Source organism: Crocodylus porosus, unplaced genomic scaffold (genome assembly GCF_001723895.1).
Source record: "Crocodylus porosus isolate Cpor-Errol unplaced genomic scaffold, CroPor_comp1, whole genome shotgun sequence".
NCBI classification, from domain to species: domain Eukaryota; kingdom Metazoa; phylum Chordata; order Crocodylia; family Crocodylidae; genus Crocodylus; species Crocodylus porosus.
This window is the reverse complement of record NW_017728886.1, coordinates 244,484,541-244,509,206: the sequence shown is the minus strand read 5'-3', so window position 1 is coordinate 244,509,206 and position 24,666 is coordinate 244,484,541. Positions and strand designations below refer to the sequence as shown.

The following is a 24,666-nucleotide window of genomic DNA, read 5'->3' as shown; positions in this document are numbered from 1 at the left end:
TCACCCATGGCCAGGACCAGGTCCAACAAGGCATCTCCCCTGGTGGGGCTGTGCACCTCCTGTGTTAGATGGAGGTCCTGTATCTCAGCTAGGAACCTACATGAGCAGTCAGACCAGACTCTTCCCAGCAGATGTCTGGAAAGTTCAGGTCACCCATGATGACCACATCCTTTGATTTAACTGCCTCCATGAGCTGACTTAAGAATTCCCTTTTCTTAATAATGTGATTGAATGAAGAATACTGGATAGTTTGTATAATATAATCAAAGTAGTCTAGGCAGGATGGTAACAAGGGTGACTGAGTCACATGGATAATAATATCTGGGTATATTATTTGGATTTTTTTTTTATTTCCCTGCATCTAACTACTCATTTTACAAACTGTGTAACCATTTGTAATAGATACTAACCTAAAAAGTTTATTTAATTCAGTGCAATCATTGATGTTCTCATTAAGCACTGGCAGTAATTCTTTGATTATGTTAATCATACATAAGCAGTACTGTCACTTTGATCTATTATGCAGTTTGTGGAGCTAGACGACACTACCAATGAAAATAAAAACTGGTACATTCATTGGTATATGGAGAAGCTGAATTAATCTGGAAATATTTAAAAATGCTTAGCTGTATGCAAAACTGTCTCATCAAAGGGTAATCTGAGGCACTGATTGGGACATTCATTTGAATCCTAGATATTAGGGTTCCCTTTGATAAATTTGAATTGGATTTATTAACTAGTTGCAAAATTAGATATATTTTTAGAAGTGAGGTTACAGATTAAAAACAAACAAAAAGTAGCTTTAGAAACAGAATTTTGTAGCCAGCAGTACAGCTGGTTTAGTTTGATAAGCTGATATGTTAATTAATCAGAGTTCACAAAAGAATATTAGTGTTCAGTTTTAATCAGTTCAGTATGTGTGATTGATGACTGCCTGTATATAGTTATGAAATATAGGGTGAAATCTAATCTACTTGCATAAAACCCATCCTGTCTGCAGGTGACATATAGAAGGATCATAAATACAAATTTCACTCCTAAAACAGAGCTAGTAAGTAAGGCTATGAAGGTTTTCTGCTTAGATTTCTATCTGCTTTCTCAGCATTTGAGCTGAAAATGCAGCCAAAGTTCAACTATGTCCATTGTTCAGAGGGCTGGGCAATTAGAATCACACAGATATGGGACCCCTTGGCTCCTGTCACAAAAGGACCTTGTAATATTTTGCCAGCTTGATTGAATGGCAGTTGCATCCATGACTTTCTAATTTAGGCTTCATTGGTATAGAGTGCTTGTCATGCTCCTTCGCAATCTGGTTGAGTAGGCTTTTTAAAAAAGAGCTGATGATGTGAACCTATAGAGTTTCCAGTGCTAGTCAGTTCTGACCCCAGATGTTTATCAATTGTTGGTATCTGTTAGCATTTGGTTTAACTCATACCAACATACTGGCAGTTTTTGGCTCATCCCCTCCTAATTATCATGCATGGAAATAAATAGGGATTATTAAAGTTTATTTAAGGATTTTGATGTTTGGTATGGTTCTTGTTTGTGTGAGAAGAGTTTGACTGATGACAGCTTCCATTAATCATATTCATCTAGGGTATTCTGTTTTCCTTTGTACATGTAAATGACAGTTTTCTAGCTAGTTACCTGGGTGTTTTTGACTGTCCCTCTCTGCCATGGATGTGTAAGTACCTGCCTATAGAACAAGTACACACAGTAGTTATATATCTACTAGTATCTACAAGTATCATTAGTCAGTTATATACTCAGCTCTGTGCCTAGTTGTGTATTAAGCTCTGTGCCTGTACCTGAGCATAAGTGCTGGAAGAATGATTGGCTGTGGAAGAAGCCCATCCATGTTTCAACCCTAGTACCTGAAGTAACGGAATTTGCCCTGGAGGTATATTTTCTTGGCCTACCTTTCCCAGAGAAGATATGAACCTTGTCTCTCTTTCTTCCTATCACAACACTCAAATTACCACTTCACATATTAGGCATCCAGATGCTTTTCCAATACTCCATTCAAAGATGACCTGTTGCACCCTACATTTTAGGCTGGGAGAGAGAGCCCTGGACTGGGGGGAGGGACGGGGTGGGGTGGGGTGTGGGGCACAGCTTCTTTCCACAGTAGCATCCATTTGTCTGAGCTACACACCCTCTGACTTGTTCTCTCCCTTCTATCTCTACATATCTTCTTTTGTCTGCTCAGGGTGGAGTTTCCAAAGGAGCACTGTAGAGAGGCTTGAATAATGCTCTAGTGTAGTAGTTAAAGTACTTGGCCTAAGGTGCATGAAAAAAAAGTGTGACAGGGAGCCAGAGGCTCCTGTCACTTCCAGCAGAGTGTAGCAGGCCAAGCTGATGTATGGGGCTGCAGCAGAGGAGTGCAGGCTGGTCACAAGGCAAAGGAAAACCCTCATGTGGCTAGGGAGCCCCAGAACTGGAAGGGGTCGAGTTCAGAAATATATAAGCCCAGGGTTGGAGGCAAAGTAGGCAGTCTGGCCCTGCATGCTGTAGGAAAAGAAGCTCCTGGGAGAGAGGAGCTTCAGAAGACAGTCCCACAGACACCCAAAGCTACCCAGCTGGATGGAGCAACTAAAAGGGAAGTATGGCTTGTGGTGGAGTATTGGCCTAAACTGGGGGTAAAACATGGCTTGGAAAGTACTTTTCTTAGATTCGGAGGACAGTGATTCAATTCGGTGATTCAAATCACTGTCCCCATTCGATTTGGCCAAATCAGAATCAGAGATTCAGTGCTGATTCAGCACTGGTTCAGAAATTCAGATCCACCTGGGAGAGGCAAGCACAGCCGAGGGCTGCTCGTCTAGCTGTGCCTGCCTCGCCCCAGGTGGGAGGAGCCATGGGAGATGCCCCCCATGGCTGCCCTGCCCATCCCTTGATCACCCCCCTTCCTGGCACCCATATGGCAGCTGCCCTATGGCACGGGTGCAGCGTGTCTCTGCAGGGCATTATATGCTACCTGGGAGTTGGGATGGCTCCACGTGTCAGCCCCAGTGGCCCCAGCTCCCACACAACACCCAGCACCCTACAGATCCATGCTGCACCCACATCATGGGGAAGCTGCTGTGCAGGTGCCAGGCTGGGTGTATGATGGAGGGAGGGGCTCTGCCAGAAGTCATCATAGGCCCTGATCCCACTTCTGCAGCTAGCAAGTGTGGGGCATTTTTTTTCAATTGCTGGGATGCTGGTGCTGGGTGGGGGGCAGGCATCAGCGGCTGGGCCTGGCAGAGGGGGATGATTGAGAAGCAGAGGCTGTACAGGGGGGCTCTGCCAGGAGACTCCAGAGCCCCCGCTGCATCCAGTGAGTGCGGGGCTTTTTTGTTTTGTTTTGTTTTAAGTGCCGAGAGGCTGGGGCTGGACAGGGATGGGGCTGGCAGGGCAGCCATGGGGGCTTCTCCTGTGGCTCCCTCCACCCAGGGAGAGGCAGGCACAGCCAGAGGAGCTGTGGGAGAACCTGCAGCTGCCCGGCTGTGAGTGCCTTTCTGTGGTTGATCTGAATCTCTCTGAATCTTTTCCAAATTTATTTGGAGGCATCACATACGAGTCGGACTTTTTAATGGGTCTTCTGATTTGATTTGCATATTCAGGTGCCGAATTGGGCCAGATCGCCTCCGAATTGAATCAGCAGCCAAAGCTTTGCACAGCCATAGGTGGAGAGCATATTTGCCTGAGTCATAGAGCCCAAAGGGGTGTGGAGCCAAGAGTCTGAGAGGGTCAAAACAAAGGGCACAGGATGAAAAGGCTGGGTTTCCTGTAGTCCAAGAGGGCGAGACCAAAGGGGTAAGGGATCTGGAGCCTGAGAGGACAAGACCACAAGGCCAAGGGGCCCAGAGCCTGAGAGGGTGAGACCAGAGAGTTGAGGGGCCCAGAGTCTGAAAAGGCAAGGCCAGAAGGCCCAGGGGCCTGAAGCTCAAGAGAGTAAGACAAAAGCTGAGGCCCAGAAGTCACAGTCTGGGGCAGTGGACCTCAGCTGAGGGGCACAGCCAGAGTAAGAGGGCCAAGCTGGAAGCCTGAAGTGCAGACAATGGTTTGAGGCCTGAGAGTCCTAGTGCCATACTGGGAGCCAGAAGGCTCCCTCTGACTCTATATTGAGTGAGACCCCTGAGGCATGGGTGTGCTTATGGGGGAGGTTGGAGATTATAATCAATGCCCTTAATGCCATTTGGTGCCCGTACTTATGCCAGTCAGGCATGTGTACCACAAGAAAGTTGATGGAGTCAGGTGCTCTGAGACTCTGGGGCAGTCTTCTGTAATACTATAACTTTCATGAAGACATACCAGGTGAGTTCGAAAAGGGAGTGTACCCTGAGGAGCCAGAGTGGGGCAGGAGTCACTTGGGCACCAGGAAGTGCCACAGCTGCTCTCAGGGCCAGTCATGCAACAGAAGGTTCAAATCTCTTGGTAAAAAGAGGAGCAGGGGCTAAAACCTGCATGTCCTGCTTCTGAGCATGTGCCTAATCACTATGTTATTATGGTAAAATATGGGAAGACATCTTCTCATTGTCTGTCTAGCATCTCTTAGTCATTGAATTCTGGCTGGTTATGTTTTTGTAACTTAGGTGCACTTACATGTCTAGAAAGGATGCACATGCAAAGTTCTATACATGCCCATCCAGTCCATAGGTGAGTACACATGCTCAGTTTGCATGCATGCACTTACACATCCACAGTGCGTGTGAATTAAAATCACTATCTGCTCAAAAGTGGGTTTTTTTAACGCTTATACAGCTAGAAAACTATCATTTAGATACAGGAGGGGAAATAGAATTCTACCCCTAACGCTTCATATTCAGCTGGCCAACCTGTGCTATGGACCTGATAGTCAACCACAATGGGGACTTTTAAGAACAAACAGATCTAACAGTTTGTATAAAAGAGGATACAGAAAGAATCTTTTTGACAAGATGACTAGAATATTTTATTTTTAAAAAAGTGCAAATCATTTGACGATCAGCCCAGAACCCCATCTGTAGCTGTGAAAATGAAGGACTCCTGGGTCTCAGAAATCAGCTTGTAGTTGTGGATAACAAATAAAAAATTCTACTGAATCATGTACTGCAGTCAACAGAATGGGGGGAGGAGACATAGAGATAGTAAGAGCATTTAAAAAAATATATTATTCACAGCTTCCAAATGTTAAAAAAAAGAAAAAAAAAATCTCTTTCAATTGTATTTAACCATGTTATACAAATACTACATTATGGTATTGTAGGTATACTAAGGATAGCAATAGGTATTGTGTATGCATGATTGTTTTCTGGAGCCAATCATCAGATTCAAGTTAAGAGTTTCTTGTAAATTTTGTGAGAAAACGCTGGTTTGCACAAGTTTGACAAAATTGTATTCAATCGATGGTCATACATTGGCTTACAATAATACCATCTGGTGTTCCTTCTCTTGTTGATTTATTATTTTCAGTTTATAGTCTCCATATGTGTTGTGAATTTATAATCTCCATATGTGTTATGAATATGTATAAATGGTTATAAACACTACAATGTAGTAAAAACCAAAAGCTATGGTATTAACACTATAGATGCTGATCCCCAGCAACATTCAAATACCATTCATATTGGATAGTAAAATAAGGTAAAGCCAGCACTAGGGTTAAGAGTGAGGAATATAATAGTAAGTGTAACAGAACCTTGTAGTGTTAAGACAATAATGTTTTGTCACATTTCTGAAATACATAGTTTTGAACCTAGTACAAGGCTATATAATATAAAATATTCTGCTGACAACAGTCATCCCTGTAACATAGAAAATTTCTCTTTTTTTTAAGAATATTGATAACAAACAGTCATATTGCATCTTCCACTGTCCAGTTCTTAACTATTTTAAAGAGACCAACATATACCCCTCTTTATATACATATATGAAAAACTTGCAAAAAGCAGTAGAAGGAATACACATTATAGAATCAAGATGCATTGACATTCTGCGGGGGAGATAGAGAAAAACACATATGCGGCAGAATCTGTTGTAGAGCCAAGATCTATGAACATGTCCAAGACTTCCCAACCCCTTTACAGTATAAATGAAGCCTAGTGCCCTGAACCATTGCAGATGGCACTCTTAGCATAAATATCCACCGAAAGAGCGTTGACACAGTGTAATGCGGTTTTGTTGTTGTTGCTGCCTGTTAATGAGATACTTCTGTCTGTTCTGTCAAGATAGGTAATTACTTGACCTTAAGAGCCAAAGTGTTTATTTACTTAGTGGTAATTAAAAACACCACAAATAGAAGTCATACTGTATTTACCCAAATACTAAGGTGACTTTGAATTTAAATTTATCCTGAATGTGTTCTCCCTTACCACTAGGGTGAGGGAAGCAGCAGCAAGGGGGCAAGGAATAAGGGAAAGCAGCAGTTGGGGAGGTTACAGGATGCCTGTTCCCTGCCCCCTGCACCCAGTGACTGCAACCCAACTTCTCAACTTGTCCCACCTCTCCTGTCTCCTGTCCCCGCCCGATGCCTGCCCCCTTCTTTGTTTCTCCTTTTTGATCCATTCAATCTATTTTCACTTTTAACATCAGTGCTCCTCCTTTCCTTTCCCAATCATTTATTCCTTTCTATTTAGACAGGAAGGTAGTTAGCCCTGCCAGTATGAAGTCAGGCAGAAGACCAAGTAGAGGTGCACCTTAAGACTAACTGAATCAGAAATGCATAAGCTTTAACGAACAAGAGCTCACTTCATCAGATGCTATGAAAGGTCTTACAGAGAACAGGCTGTTAACTAGAAATTGAATATGAAAGACAGGGAAAGAGGTAGGTGGGGGGTAGTGTTGAAAGAGGCAAACAACTAATAAATCCAAAGGGATAAAAAGTTCAAAAAAACTAATCCAGGTAATAAGATAAGAATCTTCTAGACCATGCTTTTTATACCATACTCATTACAATCTGTTCTGTGAATTATTTCTTTTTCTGCAACTTTGTGTTCAAAGCAAAGTCACATTATTTAAGAGCAGCTATTCTGAGGTCAGCAATGGAAAATTCAGGGAAGTTAAAGTGTTCTGCCATAGGCTTTTGTGTCTTTTGATTTGAGTTCAGTTTGGTGTCCCTTTATTCTTTCTCAGCTGAACCTGTCTTGGTTGATTTGGGTGTTGTACTTCTGCTCTGCAAATCAACTCAGAGCTAATAAAGCAGGCAAAAGGGCAGGCACTCACCATGCCTTCAGTATAGAGTAAACTTACTTTGAATATTTTACTTAGGGTCTCTTAACTATCTCATAGGGAAGTTGTTCCATTGACTGTAATGGGAACTAAAAAATGCCCATCCTTAAGTCCAGCTTAAATACAGTAGCATTGTAGCTATGCCTTAACTTCTACGATGGTACCTCAGATGATTTCCTCTTGGTCTTCATTTCTCTTGTATGTGCCCCTTTTTATTTTGTGTAACTGGTATATATAAGCTTTTTGGTTATAAGCCAGACATTTTTGTTCATGTGTAGAAATAAGAGTTGGGTTTAGTGCCTGTATTCAAAAAGTTCTGCACTCTGTGAAGCATATGACAACACTTTTTTGTTTGGTTGTTGTTGGGTTTTTTGCTACATCTTTCATGAAAAGCTGTTTTCAGATTTCTAAAAAAATAAAAGCATGTTGAAGGGAAGTTTTTTTTTTTTTCCTGCTCTGATATATGTGCATATGAACATTTACAACTTCTAGGCCAAATGAGAGGAGAGGTGAAAAACTCAGCATTGCACTTACAAAGTTTACATTTCCATTTTCATATTATCTTTTTTTCCTTGAAACTCAACAATGCCTGCTCAGGAGAAAATGGACAGTGGATGCCTTTGGTAGGCTCTAAGATTAAGTCCCCTTTAAGGAGCTGTTCTTTTCATGTTTAGAGGGTAATTAATTAGATAAAATTACATATTTACTCTTATCCAAGACAAAGTTTATTTCCCCACTCAGCATGCAGGGGAGGAGCAGGTGTGGGGGAGGCAGGTCACAGGGAGGAGCAGAGGGTGGGGGAGGCAGGCTGCAGAGAAGAGCAGTGGGGCAGACAAAGGCACAGCAGGCAAGAGATGGGCATGCAGGAGAGCCAGTGGAGACCAGAAACAGGCACAGAGGGGCAGGCAACAGGAAGGCACATGGCAAGGGCAGTGCTTGGCATGGGACTGCCAACAGGGGAAAAAGCACAGGCATGGCGGGACAAGGGGCAGGGATCTGGCCTCTTGGCCTCTGCCATTGCCTTCCCTGAAACTGCAGTAGGGGAGATGACCTTCCACAAATTATAGTCTATACATGGAAAATTATAACAAATGTATAAGTTTCCAAATCTAATTAATTGGGCGGGGGGGTCATCTTAAATTCAAAGTTATCTTGGATTCCAGTAAATATCTTAATTCCTTCTTTCTTGCTCTAGTAGAACTTACTGAAGTCCTGAATATGATGCAGCTTGCTTCCCTGCTAGTGCTTAGGTCAGTCTTTGGCCAGATGTTTTGGAGAAGTGTTAATCAAATCACATACCCTACTTACTTCCTACTTCTTTCCTTATGTTAATGATTAGTCAGCTATATGTCCCCTTGTACAAAAACAAACAGAAGATATGTGTAGGGCTGCTCATTCTCCCCCCATTTAAACTATTTTATGCTAGAAAATTGGGTTTTGATCAATAATAATAATAATAATAATTATAATAATTGGAAAATGATTCTTTCCTATGGAAACTCTCAACTGAAAAGTTTCATGATTTTTGCAGCCACAGCTTTATTCAGAATGGAGGCAGCTTTCGACAAGGGGCCTCACACCATAAGAGATGGGGTCCTGCCCCAAACAATAGGTTTTCCTTACATTTATACACTTTGGTTTATACTCATTAACATTCACTCCACCTCTGTCCCACCTTCTGTTCCACCCAATTCCCCTCCCTTCTCAAGCTCCACCTTTGTTTACTGTTTGCTTCATTAATATGGACTTGCCTATGCATTTCATTCATTTACATGTCTTTTTGTCATGAGTGCATGTCTAAGACCTTGACTCCTGCTCTTCGGTCAGTGGGCGGACTTTGACCAAAACCTGGAAGCTTCTGGAGGCTTCTTCACCAATCACTATTTACCGTTTTGCATATGTTCATTTTGGATTCTGTTACCAATTATGTGTTGTTTTTCACATTCCAGTCGTTATTTTTTGTCTCAGGTTGTACCATCTTCCACCGTTTTGGGGCCCCTGTATCTTATCTCGTTCCTCACTGTAGCTTATGCTGGTTTAGCATAAGCGTTTAATAGGTAAAATCTGGTTGCCTAAGCATCTCGCAGTATATTTTTAATATATCATTCTGCCTTGTTGTTAGCAGCTCTGCTATGCCACAGGTCATACATACCTTTATTCAGCTGCAACTCCAGTGCTCCCTACTAATCCAAATTATTGTCACCCTAACAAAATCAATGTGCAGTAACTTGCGCTACTGCACAGTAACACTGGTACTTGGATTTTTAGTGACACTTATCATGCAGTAGCATATTAGCACCATTCGTATCATTTTTGCCCCGCATACTACTGTGCAGTGTTATTAGGCTAGGGCGCAGTTAACACTCATCTGTTTAGGGGCCTTAGAGATTAATTAAGTCCTGGCCAGAAGTCATTGTTCAGTAACATGTGAATCATCAGTTGAGAACTATACAGTTACCTGTATTTTAGGTTAGTCTTCAACTAATCCATTTTAATTTAAAATAAAGCAATTATTAAAATAGCACAACTAGCAACAATTGTTACAGAATCAATGTCTGTGTTTTCTTAAGACTTCCAGGCTATAAGTATTTAAATGAGTAAAACATTTCATTTTTTTGTCAAATACATTAAGAATCATTTCATCCCAGGAGGAAGTAATTAAGATAAAGCTTTTTGAAATGAAGCGTTGCAACCAAGAAAAATAAATCTCCTCATGTTGCTTTTGAGGGAGGAATATTCAGAGATCAGTTGCTTCTTTAATTGTGTTATGAGCAGGGTAGGGTGATTTTTGATTCGTTAATACAATTTTTAAAAGAAAAAGCAGATGCATAAAATATGCTGATTTTACCATATTGAGTAATCATTAAATGCCTTACAGTCATTCTAGTCTTATAATCATTGTAGCCTTACAGTGGCCTTTTAATTTGGCAGTCTAGCATAATTATTTTTTTATCTATTATAGATATGTTAAGAGCTATAATGACAGAATTTCTATATTGCTTGAATTTTAGAAAAGTCATTGAATAAATACCTCTAAAAAGGGAAAATCAGATTTCCATGAGAAAAAGAGTACAAACTCAGGATGAATGATTTTATTTTTCCAGAACTCCACAGGGAAAGATGATCTTACCTAAGCCTCTGAGGATTCATGTGTTTACCTTCACATGCATGTGTAGATTCATTGCATTTATGAACATGAACCACCAGTGCTATGAACATCAGCAGGCATTGGGGAAGTCACTGTTCCCCCAAGCACCGCCAGGAGTGACCAGGAATAACGGTCACAAGCTGGCAGAGGGTAGGTTTAGGTTAGGTATCAGGAGGTATTACTTCATGGTCAGGGCGGCTAGGGTCTGGAACCAACTTCCAAGAGAAGTGGTGCAGGCTCCTACGCTGGGGGTGTTTAAGAGGAGGTTAGATGAACATCTTGCTGGGGTCATTTGACCCCAGTATTCTTTCCTGCCATGGCAGGGGGTCGGACTAGAAGATCTGCTCAAGTCCCTTCTGACCCTAGAAACTATGAAACTATGAGCCACCAATGCAATGCTGTAGCTGGCAGACCTAATCAAACACTGGCATGCATCTACCGATGCATTTTGAACAAAACTAAGGATGTCATTCTCCCATTCTACTCAGCCTTGGTGAGACTGCAACTAAAGTACTGCATCCAGTTCTGCGCCCTGCACTTCTGGAAGGATATGAAGAAACTTGAGACAATCCAAAGGAGGGCCATATGCATGATTAGAGGTCTAGAGAGCAGGTTGTACGAGGAGAGGCTGAAAAACTTGGGACTGTTCAGCCTGCAGAAGAGAAGGACTAGGTGGCAGCCTAGAAGTATACTAGGGGTATACATCAGGGCCTGGGGAAACATCTGTTCACCAAGACACTCCAGGGAAAGACAAGAAGCAATGGACACAAACTGATGGAAGATCACTTCAGATTGGACATAAAGAAAAACTTCTTTACAAGTCAAGTATCAAAGGTCTGGAACAGACTCCTCCCAGAGGTGGTACAGTCACCGACTCTGGCAATCTTCAAAAAGCGTCTTGACGCCCACCTTGATGGGGTTTTCTGCCCAGTGCAGGGAGGCTAGACCTGATGATCTTGTGAAGTCCCTTCCTGCCCCAACATCTATGAATCTATGAATTAAGTGAAACTATTTACATGCATAATTAAGTACCTATATAAATGAATGTAAGGGTTAGAGCTAACAAATCTAGTTATGCTGCTTCATAAATCATTGATCCTTCTATCTGGGTTGATAACTTGCTCACTTAGGATGGGAAAACATTGTTCTTTTGACTCCATTCAGCATCTCACATAAAAATAATTTAGACATCAGGTATCATTTTTTCCCGGCTGCATTGCCAGTGACTTCTATCATTGGCTGCTTGCTCCTCTCACCTTACATTTTTCTGATGGGTCAGAAGATATAGTCCATGTAGTGGTAAGTAAATCTTAAAAGCTTTGGATATATGGTCAATTAGTGATGAAACATTTTTGATTTTCACATGGTGCAGAAACTAACAAAATCTTTGGATTCTCAAAAAATTGAAAAGTTTTCTAGAGACATTTCTGACCCATATATTTCTAGTAATAGATTATATACATACATACATACATACATACATACATATATATATATATATATAGAGAGAGAGAGAGAGAGAGAGAGAGAGAGATTAAAATTTCAGTCCTGATTCAATTGAAACATTAGTGTTCATGGATTCTGTTGGATCTGCTGTTTTATTACTCAGGTATATCTAAGAATAATAAAGTATATATGAAAAATGGTTTACAAACATTAACTAGCCCTTTGAGGAGGGCAAGTGTACCTTTTACATGAATGGAGAAATTGAACTGAAAAAAATCAAGTGGCTCTAGGTTTATGTCAGACATGAAATTAATATTCAGTAGTTTGCGGCACTTTGTCCAACCATTGCATTAAGATCATAACAGCATCATGACATAATATATCCTGAAAATCTTGTAACTGGCCTGACTAAAAGTATGTAGCATATCTCTCCTGAGGTGGCTATGGTGGTTACAATGATGATGATAATGATGATGATTGTGAAATACAAGTTTCCATTGTTATTTTTCCCCTATTATTCTCTTGTAGCTCCATGTGGTGGGCATTTTTCATCTCCCAGTGGAGTAATCCTCTCTCCAGGCTGGCCTGGCTACTATAAAGACTCCTTGAATTGTGAGTGGGTGATTGAAGCTGAACCAGGACACTCTATCAAAATTACATTTGAAAGGTCTCGATTAATGTTTTTCTTATCTGATACTTTCCAATGTTATTCATAAGCAGGTGTTTATTTTCTCTGTCATAAAACGCATTTATAGTTGGATATTAGTAGTCTTGATGGGGGTTGAGTTACTTAGTAGGAATTTTGAAAGCATCTAGGCCCAGGTACAGACACTACACTTTTACCAGTATAAGTGATCAGAAACTGATCTATACCCCTAATAGAACAGAAGTTCAGCACACAAAACTGGTCTTTACCTGTAATGGAGAAGAAGTTCAGTATCCATAGACTGGTTTAAAAATGGTGGAACCTGCTCTAAGATTTGCTGCTCCTCACTACAGGTTGAATATGCGTTCTGTTCGCTCCCAATCTAAATTACACCATTTATAGAAAACCGAGTCACTTATATTAATTCTTGAGGTTTTTGAGTGCCTGTACCTAGCCAAGATGTCTTCAGAGAATAAATACTGTTAGGTTTTTGAGGCACTTGTGTTCTTGCTATATTTAAGAATTTGGGGGGTTTCTATCCTTATTTATTTATGGGAGACAGTGTACCACAGTTTAAACTTTGTGTCTCAGAAATCTATTGTTTAGTTTGTTGATAATGTACTGCTCCAGCTGAGCTATTCTTCTGCACCCTTTGCTCTATGTTTTTTCCTTTACGCATGGAGGGGGTGGGGGGAGGAGAGAGAGAGGGAGAGAGACAGAGAGCAAAATACCTCCAGTTATGTTTTAATTGGTTTCTGAAACACTAATCCTCTAATAGGGCCCACTTGAGGATAAGGGTCTGCCTCCACAGATCCCATTTCAGGATTATATCTAAAAAAGCAATGCCAGTGTTTGATGGCACTGACATGAAGAAGTTAGACTTCATAGTATCAAAGCTCTATTAATTAGGAAACTTTAAGAGAGCATGAGTGTGGAACCCATAAATTATTTAAACATAAAAGTGTATAAAATTATACATAATTATATCTTTTATAAATGGAATATCTGCACTTTTTATTCTGAATATTCTCCCAATTTTCAGCTTTTCAATTCCTCTCAACATATTTAATGAAACCTCAACTCAAACTCAGTGGCATCAGGTTTTCACACACTGTGAGAATCTGAAGTAATGAATTCTGGGTCAGACAACCAGGCACTTGTGTGCAGAAGGCAGACACACTGTGGATGAATCTTTCTCTTACTACAGAGAGATGCAGAGCTCAACATCCTTTTTTATTACTGCCTCTTCCTGGCCCCAGAGATGTAGTCCTGAAGAGAAGTTTGAAATCCATGTTGGGTGAAGTGTGGGCAAAAGCACTCCCACTACCTCCTCACAGTGACAAAGGAAGTTGCTAGAAGATCAATCATGCCTTTTGTTTGCAGTCCATTATATTAAAGAAAAAGTAAATTTTACTTCATAAAAATACAAACTTCTGTAGACTACTTGAGATAGTGCCAAAATCTTTCTTTAATGTTTAATCTTAAATAAGATAACTTTTAAAACAGAAAGATCTGTGGGCATATTTGAGGTTAGAGGGACACAGGAATTGGGTAAACAGAAGTTCAGTAGCATAGGTGGTGTTGAGAAATTCTGAGGGTGCACTCCCATGCCATGTTCATGCTTTCTATTTTGGGAGAGCCTGAAAGCAGTAATAAGGCATTCACTTAGGACTCTTTAAAGCTGTCCATGCTGCCTGTATTAGTCTCTGCCTGATGAATTCAGTTAATTTAAGTCATAGGACTTTCTAAGCTATTTGTAATAATGATAGAATCAATATGATTTAGATATGGTTGCTTATATTGCTCTTCAAAAATACTTCTTGTGCCAAAATTTCTTAGGATTATGTTTAGCTCAACAGTTGTTTTTAGGGGGGCAAGTTTAAAAGCCTATTTAAGTTATAGTAATGAAACACTATAGTAGTAGAAAATACAAATTAATCAAAATGTTTCAAATCAATTTAAACTCAAGTTTTACCCTCTGCTCCTTGCAATTCATACATTGTCTCATATTAGGAAACTGAAGTACTAAGCGTATTCCACCCATAGGCATAATTGGTATAATTGGTATTCCTCCTCCTTTATCTATTGGCCTTCAGAATTGTCCAGAAAGTGTCAAGGATACTGTAAGTGGAACCATTTTTCTGCTACACCATCTTATATTGGGCAGGACATAAGGCCCTGGATGATGCAGGTATGATGTCCGTAGTCCCCTGTAGTACTGCTTTGTTCCTCCCTTCCTTTGGTGTCTTTCTGGCTCCTTTTCCAATCTGCAGTAAACCAGTGGATTCTGGTCACTACTGTGAACCACGACTATTTAGTTTTGTTTCCTACCCACTTCAAATCCCCCTTCTCCATCTCTTTTCATCATGTACCCTTTATGTTTAAGGTATGCTTCCCGCCAGTTCTGAGGATTGTAGAAAACAAATCCCCATCATCTCATAGAGAAGGGATTTTACAGCAGTTTCTGGTTCAGGTTAGGATGGTAGGCTGGCATTCCTTCTTAAACTTAAGAAAGATCAATGCTTTCATCTGCAAGCTCAAGTTCATTTTGATCTCATTAGCAGCCTCTCTTGAAAGGATAGTATGATGGCCGGGTTCACATGTATCCTTTAACAAGATGCTTATGTCCATATTACTGTCAGACCTTCACAGAAAATATCTTCAGTTTGTATTGGCTCAGGTCCATTATCAGTACAAGGTTTGACCTCCTGAAGGCTCCAAGAATCTTCATCAGTGTTGTCTTGGCAGTAACTGAATATCTTAGATGGCAAACAGTCACTATCATTCTCTAGCTGGATGACTGGATGATAAGAGAGGCCTTCTGGCTAGTGAAAGAGACCTCTTCTGAAAAAGCAGGACAGAGACTACACACTCTGGGACTGCTAGTAAACCAGCTCTTCCATACTCTGGGCTGTTGATAGATAAATATTAAATATGACCCCCACACCCATGTATGAATTAATGAGAGCATCTTACGACTCTGACTGCAGTAGCTCATGCTCCATGGGAATGTTACATTTGGCCAGCAGTACATATCTGCCTCCCAGTTCTTAGCTAAGAGTTTCATCCCTCTTAGCGAAGAGATTTATCCCTAACTAAACCATCCCAGCCAACTGTCTTTCTAACCTGCTTTTGAAAATTTCTAGCGATGGAGATTCTGCACCTTCTCCAGGGAGCCTGTTTCAGTACTTGCCTCTACTCATAGTCAAGAAGTTCCTCCTAATTTCCAACCTAAAATATTCCCCTACTAAAGCTTGAGGTCATTGTTCCAAGTGCTGCCCCCTAGAGCCACAGAAAAAGGTCATTTCCATCATCTCAGGATCACTTTGTACAGATCAAGACAGATAGTACTACCATGATGTTTTACATCAACAGACAGGATTGAATAAGTGTCACCCACATATGCACTGTAATGGTAGTCTCTACAGTGGTGCATCTGCCATGCACCGCATCTCAATTGACAATTCATCTTAGAAAGAACATTTTCAATATGCGGTTGTTTAAGTATTGGAAGAGGCAGTCCATAGAGCGTGTAGACATTTTTAAGAGTAGATTAAGCAAACACTTGGCTGGGATGGTTTAGTCATGGATGATTCTGCCTATTGAACAACAAGACCTAAATTTGATCTTCATATCTATGTGAGGGTGCTATAATACTGTATTTCTTGTTCCATCATTCCATCTTTTTTCATAACAATTATTTTCATGAAGAGGGTGGTGAGATCCAAAATGTTGCGATGAATCATCAATACGTGGTGTTTTAGTAGGACATAGAGTCCCTAAAAATACACCCCAGTTTTTACTCTAGGTGGCTATGGAATTCCACCTTGGTCCACAAATCAACTTACCAGAGTTCTTTCTCTTACATCTTATTCTTCATGAGTTGAGATTCTTCATGAGTTGCATGACATAAAAAGAACTTTACCCTTCTACTGATTGAGGGCAAAGCCCTATAGAAAGTCTCAAAAAGCTATTTGTTTCTTTATCTGAGAGATCAAGGGGTACAGTGATACCAACACAGAGACCATACAAATGGCTACAGGACTCTATTAAGCTGTATTATTAGACTGCCAAGGAGGAACTACCTTCTATATATACAAGGTATGCTTCCAAACAGCAGGCAATTGTAGTAGCATCCCTGTGCAGTGTGACATCCTTAGGACAGCCACTTGGAAATCAGTAATCACCTCTACACCAAGCTCTGTGTAGTTGCTGATGCCTCTCAGACAGGTACTGCATTTGGTAAGGTGGTCCTTTAGTCATTGTTTGCCTAGGAGATTCTGAGAACCCCTCCTGCAGGAAAGTACTTATAGTTTTGAGGCTCTCCATGATTACTACACACATATGAGCAATCATATAAAGGAGAAAAAAAGTAATTTTCCATTAACGACAGTGCTTTGGAATATGTTACCTGTATGGAAATCTGCAGCCCACTCTTTCACTTCTTTCTTGAAGTCACACAAGATATAGGACTATGCTGTAGAGAGAGAAATGAGAAGCAGAAAATGTGCCCCATAGATTTATAGGATCATAGAAAGTAAGGCCAGAAGGGACCTGAGAAGATCATTGGGTCCAGCCCCCTGCACCAAGCAGCAAAGATAACTGGGGTCAGGTGACCCCAGCAAGGTGACTGTCTAGTCTTCTCTTGAAGATTTCCGGGGTAGGTGATTGCATCACCTCTGGAGGGAGCTTATTCCACAGTCTTGACACCTTGACTATGAAGAAGTTTTTCCTAATGTTGAGCCCAAATTGATCTTCCAGGAGTTTGTGGCCATTACTCCTGGTCCTCCCCTTGGGTGCCCTGGTGAACAGTTGCTCACTGAGCCCTTGATGTACTCCCCTATTGTAGTGGTAAACTGTTACGTGGGTCCCCTATCAGCCATCTTTTCCTCAGACTGAAGTGTCCCAGATCCCTCAGCCTTTCCTCATATTGCTTGCCTTTTAAGGCTGTGATCATATGGGTGGCTCTTCTCTGGACTCTCTCAAGCTTGCCCACATCCTTGTTAGAGTGTGGTGCCCATAACTGGACACAGTACTCCAGTTGCAGTCTCACCAGTGCTGAGTAGAGCGGAAGAATCACCTCCTTGATTTTGCTGGAGATGCATCGGTTGATTCATGCCAGAGTATTATGTGCCCTACTGGCTACAGCATCACATTGCTGGCTCATATTCATAATGTGATCTGTTATTACCACCAGTTCCCTTTCATTTGTGTGCTAGTCAGTTTATTGCTGCCAAGCCTGTGTCAGGGGTTGCTCATTTGGAGGTGAAGCACTTTACATTTCTCAGCATTCAACTTAATCAGATTCCCATCCACTCAACTTGCTAATCTGTCTAGGTCCGCCTGTAACGGTAACCTATCTTCAAGCATGACCACACTTCCCCATAACTTGGTGTTGTTCATGAACTTGGCCATTCAGCTCTTAACCCCCACATCCAAATTGTTAATAAAGATGTTAAAAAGTACTGGACCGAGCACTAACCCCTGTGGGACACCATTTCCTACTTGTCACCAGGATGGCACAGTTCCATTCACTCCAACTCTCTGGGTTCTATCCTGCAGGCAGTTTCTCACCCACTTGACTGTCTCAGAGTTAAATCCACAATTCACCAATTTTCTTGTGAGGATACTGTGGGATACTAGATCAAAGGCCTTTTGGAAGTCAAGGTATACAATGTCAACCTTCTGTCTCATGTCCAGGTGGCGCATTACCTGGTCATAGAAAGAGATGAGTTTGGTAAGGCAAGACCTGCCCATGACGAAGCCATGCTGGTTTTCATTTAGAATCTTACCTTCTGCAAGCTTCTCGTAGATAGACTCCTTGATGAACTTTTATAGGATTTTTCCCCATGATCAAAGTTAGTCTGATTGGCCTATAGTTACCTGGGTCCTCCCTCCTGCTCTTCTTGTGTATGGGCACAACATTGGCCCTCTTCAAGTTCTCAGGGACTTCTCCAGAGTGCCATGAGTTGTGGAAGAGTTTCAGCAGGGGTTCTGCAATGACTTTGGTCAGCTCCTTCAGCACTCTCAGATAAAGATCATCCGGTCCTGTTGACTTGTATATGTCTAATTTTATTAAATGGTCATACACCATTTCTATAGCAATAGGAGGAAGGTGATTATTCCTACTATTACTCATCCTCTACTCTACCTAGCGTGGTTTTCCCCTTGGTTCAGTGAAAGACAGAGGCATAGTAGTCATTCAGGAGTTCAGCTTTCTCCTAGGTGTCAGTAACCAGCTCTTCTAAGTTATTTAACAATGGCCCCACGCTCCCATTTTTTTCTCCTGTTCCCTATGTACCAAAAGAAGGACTTCTTGTTGTCCTTGATTCTCATTGCTAATCTAAGTTTGGTCACCGCTTTTAGCCTGTCTTATCCATTCCCTGTAAATTCAGGCTGTCATGGAATAGTCCTTCTTGGGGCCCACCCCAAGCTTCCATTATTTATAAGCCCTTTCTTCTTTCTTAAGAGGACCATGATTTCCCTGTTTAGCCAAGAAGGCTTTCCAGGCCTTCTGTTACCTTTTCTCCGCATGGCTATGTACTTTCTTTGTGCATTCTCCTAAGAGAACTGTTAAAGCAAGAATCTCCAGTTAAATATTTAAAGGACTTGCTCACCTACAGTGAGAACACATGTCAACATATGTATCTCAAAAAACTCCATTTCCAAGGAAGTAACTTCTCTGTTTTGTTTTGAAAAGGTCAAAACAAAATGTTTAGCTTAAACTAACAATGTGCCTTTTTTCATTTATTTAAATTCAAATAGGGAGATCAATCACAGCCAAACTATCTTATAAATAGTTTTGCTTTTTAGGAATTAATATGTTCTGTACAAAAACAACTTCTAATTTCATACAGAAATACTGCTCAGATATGCACATCTACAGACATACACACATGCACATCTTTAGACACTCTTATATAAATATAGGCATGTGCAAAGCGGATACTTAAAAACAAGTGGGGTAAGCATGTGGGATAGTTTCCAGTAAGGTTGTGGAAAACAAAATAATATCTTCATAAAGGTGTAAGGCCAGAAAATGTGTACTCTTTTAATTAGAGAATACAATTGAGGTTTTAATGTGGTATGCTACAAAATACGAGAATTATCTCTAAGGCATCATAACAAGTCCAAGAAGTGGACATGTTTTCTTAGTTTGAGTAAAAATCTAATGATGCTGTAGGTAGCATAAACAGATTTAAGGAGACTTACTCATTTAGTCTCCCACGTTTACTTCTTCCCCTTATGATGTTGATTGCTAATGAGAAAACATGAATTCTGAAGCTTATTTTTTTAGATTAAAAACTTTAACTTTGTTAAAGCTCAGAACCTTTGTCACGTTGCTTTCTGCTTTTCATACAAGTTTATATATTTTTATCCAGGACTTTAATTTTATGAGAGGGGAAAAAAATCTAATGAGCTCTGTGGAGTCTTTCAGTTTGGATCTAGATGCAATGGAGGCAGTAGTTGGAAACAGAGATTTACCCTTTCAGATTTTCAGGTTGTTACTAGCACAGTGGTACCCATTCTCTCACAATATCAGTTTGACTGTATTCGTCTTCCCACTGTTTCTCGTTCTCCAGTGACTTGAAAGATCTGCAAGTCAGGAGATCTGCTAAACTTTAAGTTTTATATAAAAATATTATCTCCAAATGTTGGGGAATAACCATCTTGGTAATAAATAAGGGGAAAAAGTATTAAAAAATGTGGGAATCCAGTAATTTTGTACTTTCAGGATCTCCTTATGGATATCTTTTAGAATTTGTCACATTTTTGTAAATCTCTTGTCTCTGAAGTTTCACTTTTTCTGGCAAGATATGACAGTGTAATCTCTAGTCTTTGTTTTGTGTCTGTATCTGGACAAACTAAACTGAAACAACAGTTTAGTTTGTCCAGATACAGACACAAAGCAAAGACTAGAGAAATGTGAATCACCACCCTCCATTTTAATGTAGCATTAATCTTGAAGCCTCATTATAGCTATTTAAATGCCAATGCTGTTAATCATCTACCTGCTGATGAGCATGCTAGACATATTTAACTAATGAGTTTACCTAATGTAGCAGGACATACTGTTCGTGTCCTGATACTGCATTGACGTGATAAGCAGTTTCTGAGAAACAAGGGCACATTTTTTGAGCATACATGCAGTATAGAATTTTATTGGTATAGAATTTTATTGGCATATATAACACATGCAACCTTTGGGGGAAAAAAATTAAAAGGTAGTGTATCTTTCCTTGCATCAAATGACTTGGCCCACAAAGGAATGAAGTGAATCCTCAGTAAAATTCAGCCTAATAGAAGAAAATAATATTCATTCAGTGTTCTTAATTCACAGAATATTGGCAGATTCTGAGACACTTAAATTTTATAAGGGCTATGAAGGAACCATGAAAGAGGACTCTGGAAGGTGCACAAAGCAGTTTCCTGCCTGAGGCATATTAAGAGGCATATTAAGGAGTCATGTTGGGCACAGAGAAGAAAGATTACCAGGGTAGGACAGAATGTGATTGCACTCTTAGACCGTGTGTAGCCAAAATGAGGGGCATATGTGCACAACACTTTAAAGCGGGTGAAATGCTTTTGCATCATTTTAATGGTGTCAGTATTTGCATGCATTGGCAGTGTATTACACAGTAATTCCAGCTGCTGTAGCAAATTCGGCAGCATATTGTGCCTTAAATGAATTGGGGCACAGCACACTAAAACTCTTCTGAAGAGTTTTAGTTTCCTGTCTACAGCCGTGGAGTGAAACACCGGCCTCTGTGCAGCACTGCAGCTCTGCCAGAAGCCCGTGCAGGCAGCCCGGCAGTAGTCTGGGGAAGACAGGCTCCGCCCAAGAAAAGCGGCAAGCCTGATCTTTTTTTTTTTTGCCCCTGGAGCCTGCCTGCCTACTTAAGCTGTGTGGGGGCCTGGTGCTTCCCTCCACGGCTGCAGTGCCCCCCCAAGACCACCTGAGCCAGATGCCTATGGATGGGTGCTGCCTGTGGGGGCCCCACCACTGCTGCAGAGAGAAGCACCAGCCCTCCTAGCAGCCCAGGGTCTGCTCCGCCCACCGACAGCTAACCCTCCCCTCCCCACCGCTGGAGAGGCAAGTAAGTTCAGGAGTATACATGACATAGGGATTGAAAGGGCCCTAAATTGAAGCGCTGTTTTTAAAAATCCACCGCTTCAGTTTAGGGCCTCCATTTAATCTACACACACACTTTTACTGTAAATAAACCCCTTCTCTTGCATAAGGCTATCAAACAAAGATATTTCATATCATAGAATCAATAGAAAATTATGGTTGGAAGGGTCCTCAGGAGGTCATCTAGTCCAGCCCCCTGCTCAAAGCAGGGCTGTCCTCAACTCTGTAACCCAGCAAAAAAATGTGTGCCTGGGTTTCAAAAACCTGTAAGACTGGAGATTCCACAGTCTTTCCCTGGATAACTTGTTTCAGTGTTTTTCTACCCTCCTAGTGAGAAAGTTTTCCTAATATCTAACCTAAACTTCCCTCACTGCAACTTGACACTGTTGCTCCATGTTCTGCCATCTGCCACCACTGAGAACAGTCTTGATCCATCCTGTTTGGAACCCCCCTTCAAGTAGTTGAAAGCTGTAATTATAATCCCCCTCTCAGTCTTCTCTCCTCCAGAATAATTAAGCCCAATTCCTTCAGCCTCTCCTCAGAAGTCATGTGTCCTGGTCCATTTTCATTGACCTCCACTATACTTCTTTCTATTTCTCCACATCCTTTCTGTAGTGGGGGGCCCAAACCTGGACACAGTACTCCAGGTACGGCCTCATCAGTGCCAAATAGAGGGGAATAATCACTTCCTTCAATTTTCTGCAACACTTCTACTGCAACACTTCTACTAATGAAGCTCAGTATGCTGTTAGCCTTCTCCACAAGGGCATACTGTTATGGCTCATATTCATCTTGTTGCCCACTGTAACCCGTAGGTCCATGCCTACAAAACTGCTGCTTAACCATTTAGTCCCCAGACTGTACTGGTACATGGGATTGAGGTCTTCTAAGTGCAGGATTTTCCACTTGTCCTTATTGAACCTGATGAGATTTCTTGTGGTCCAATCCTCCAATTTGTTTAGGTATCTCTGAATTTCAGCCTTACTCTCCAATGTATATACTATTCCCCTCAGCTTGGTGTCATCTGCAATCTTGCTGAGGGTGCACTCCATCCAGTCTTCCAGATTATTGATGACAATACTGACCAAAACTGACTCTTGGGGCATGCCACTTGACTCTGGGTGCCATCTTGATGTTGAGCCATTTATTATTACCCTTTGAGCTCCATGATCCTATCAGTTTTCTTTCCAAACTACAGTCCATTCATCCAACCTGGGCTTCCTTACTATGCTTGCAAGAATGTTGTGGGAGACTATGTCAAAAAACTTGTTAAAGTCAAGGTATGTCACATCCACTGCTCTCTACCCATCCACAGAGCCAGTCATTTCATCAGAGAAGGCAATCAGCTTGGTCAGACATAATGTTACCTTGGTGAATCCATGATGACTGTTCCTGATCACCTTCTTTTACTCCAGATGCTTAGGAATGGATTCTTTGAGGACCTGATCCATGATTTTTCTGAGGACCTAGGTGAGCCTGGCTGGTCTGTAGTTCCCTGGATTCTCCTCCTTCCCTTTCTTAAAGATTGGCCCTTTTCCAGTCATTCAGGACCTCCCCCAATCACCACAGGTTTTCAAAGATAATGGCCAATGGTGATAGAATCACATCAGCCAACTCCGTCAGCACCTTTGGATGCATTGCGTCTGGCCCCGTGGTCATGTATATGTTAAGCTTTTCTAAATCATCCCCAACCTGTTCTTTTACCACTGAGGGCTGTTGAATTCCTTCCCAAACTATGCTGCCTGGAGCAATAGACTGGGAACTGACCTTAGCTGTAAAGAACAAGGTAAAGAAGTAATTGAGTACTTCAGCCTTTTCCTCATCATTTGTCACTAGGTTACCTCCCCCATTTAGTAAGGGACTCAGTTTCCCTGATCTTCCTCTTGTTCCTAACATTCTTTTCTTTTGTCAGGATCCTTTCTTCCTTTTGTTAGCATCCTGTACTCATTCATCTCATGGTAACTACTGCCCAAATTGCCATCCACTTCTACATCCCCCACCAATTCTACCATGTTTGTGAGCAGCAGATCAAGAAGAGCATGGTCCCTAGTTTGTCTCTCCCACACTGGCACCAGGAAGTTATCTCCAACACTCTCCAGAAACTTGCTGGATTGCTTGTACGCTGCAGTTTTGCCCTCCCAGCAGATGTCAGATGTCAGGGTGATTGAAGTCCCCCATGAGAACCAGTGCCTGTGATTGGGAAACATATGCTAGTTGTCTGAAGAAGGCCTCATCTACCTCATCCTCCTGGTCACAATATCACACTTTTTGCTGTCCTTTCTAATCCTAAGCCAGAGACTTTCAACAGGTCTATCTCCTGTCTCATACTGGAGTTCCAGGCAATCATGCAGCTATTTTACATGAAGCACAACTCCTTCTCTTCTCTAGTTTGTACCCATCCATGACAGTGCACCAGTCGCGAGATCTATTCTACCAAGTCTCTGTTATTCCAATCATGTGAAAGTTTCTTGACTGTGTGAGGAATTCAAATTCTTCTTGCTGGTTTCCAAGGCTCCATGCACTTGTGTACAGACACCTGAGGTGACTAGCCTATTGCTCTACCTTCTCAGGAAGAATGAGGCCTTCCTTGTTGCCCACTCCTGCTTCTGCTTTCCTACAGGTCTCCCACTTCCCACTTCCCCCAAGGCTTTGTTCTCTATCCCAAGGCAAACATAGTTTAAAGCCCTTCTCACTAGATTAGCAAGCCTGTCTGCAAAGATGCTCTTCCCTCTTGTTGTCTGTCTGCACAGCACCAAACCAGGACTTGGGTGGAAGCCTCAATGGTTTTTAATCCTACCTGGACACAAATTCACAGGTAGAAGCAGAGGAAGAGTTGGAAGTGGCAGTGGCTCTGTATTACAACATCCTCCAGTCATGTCTCTGGTCTTGTAATCTGATGACTCTCTATTTGTAAGGTTTCTTTAAAGTACAACTAGCTCTCCTGGACTTCTTCCCCACTCAGATGGGCCTACCAGGTGATCCTGCCCAGCTGTTCCCTATGCGAGTCAAAGTCCCTCCTTCATCCCATCCCATCTTCATCCCTCCTTTTGTTCCACCCATTTCTCCTCCCAACTCAATCTCCGCCTCTGTTTAATGTTTACT

General features: G+C 41.5%; 1 protein-coding gene across 1 annotated transcript in view; it reads left to right on the top strand.

Annotated features, from left to right (window-relative positions):
• LOC109317324 (CUB and sushi domain-containing protein 3-like) overlaps positions 1-24,666 on the top strand; it is a 250,480-nt gene that overhangs the window by 179,021 nt on the left and 46,793 nt on the right. Inside the window, exon 9 of the mRNA XM_019545967.1 lies at positions 12,314-12,452. Coding sequence (XP_019401512.1) covers positions 12,314-12,452 — 139 coding nt within the window. The remainder of the gene's footprint in view (positions 1-12,313; positions 12,453-24,666) is intronic.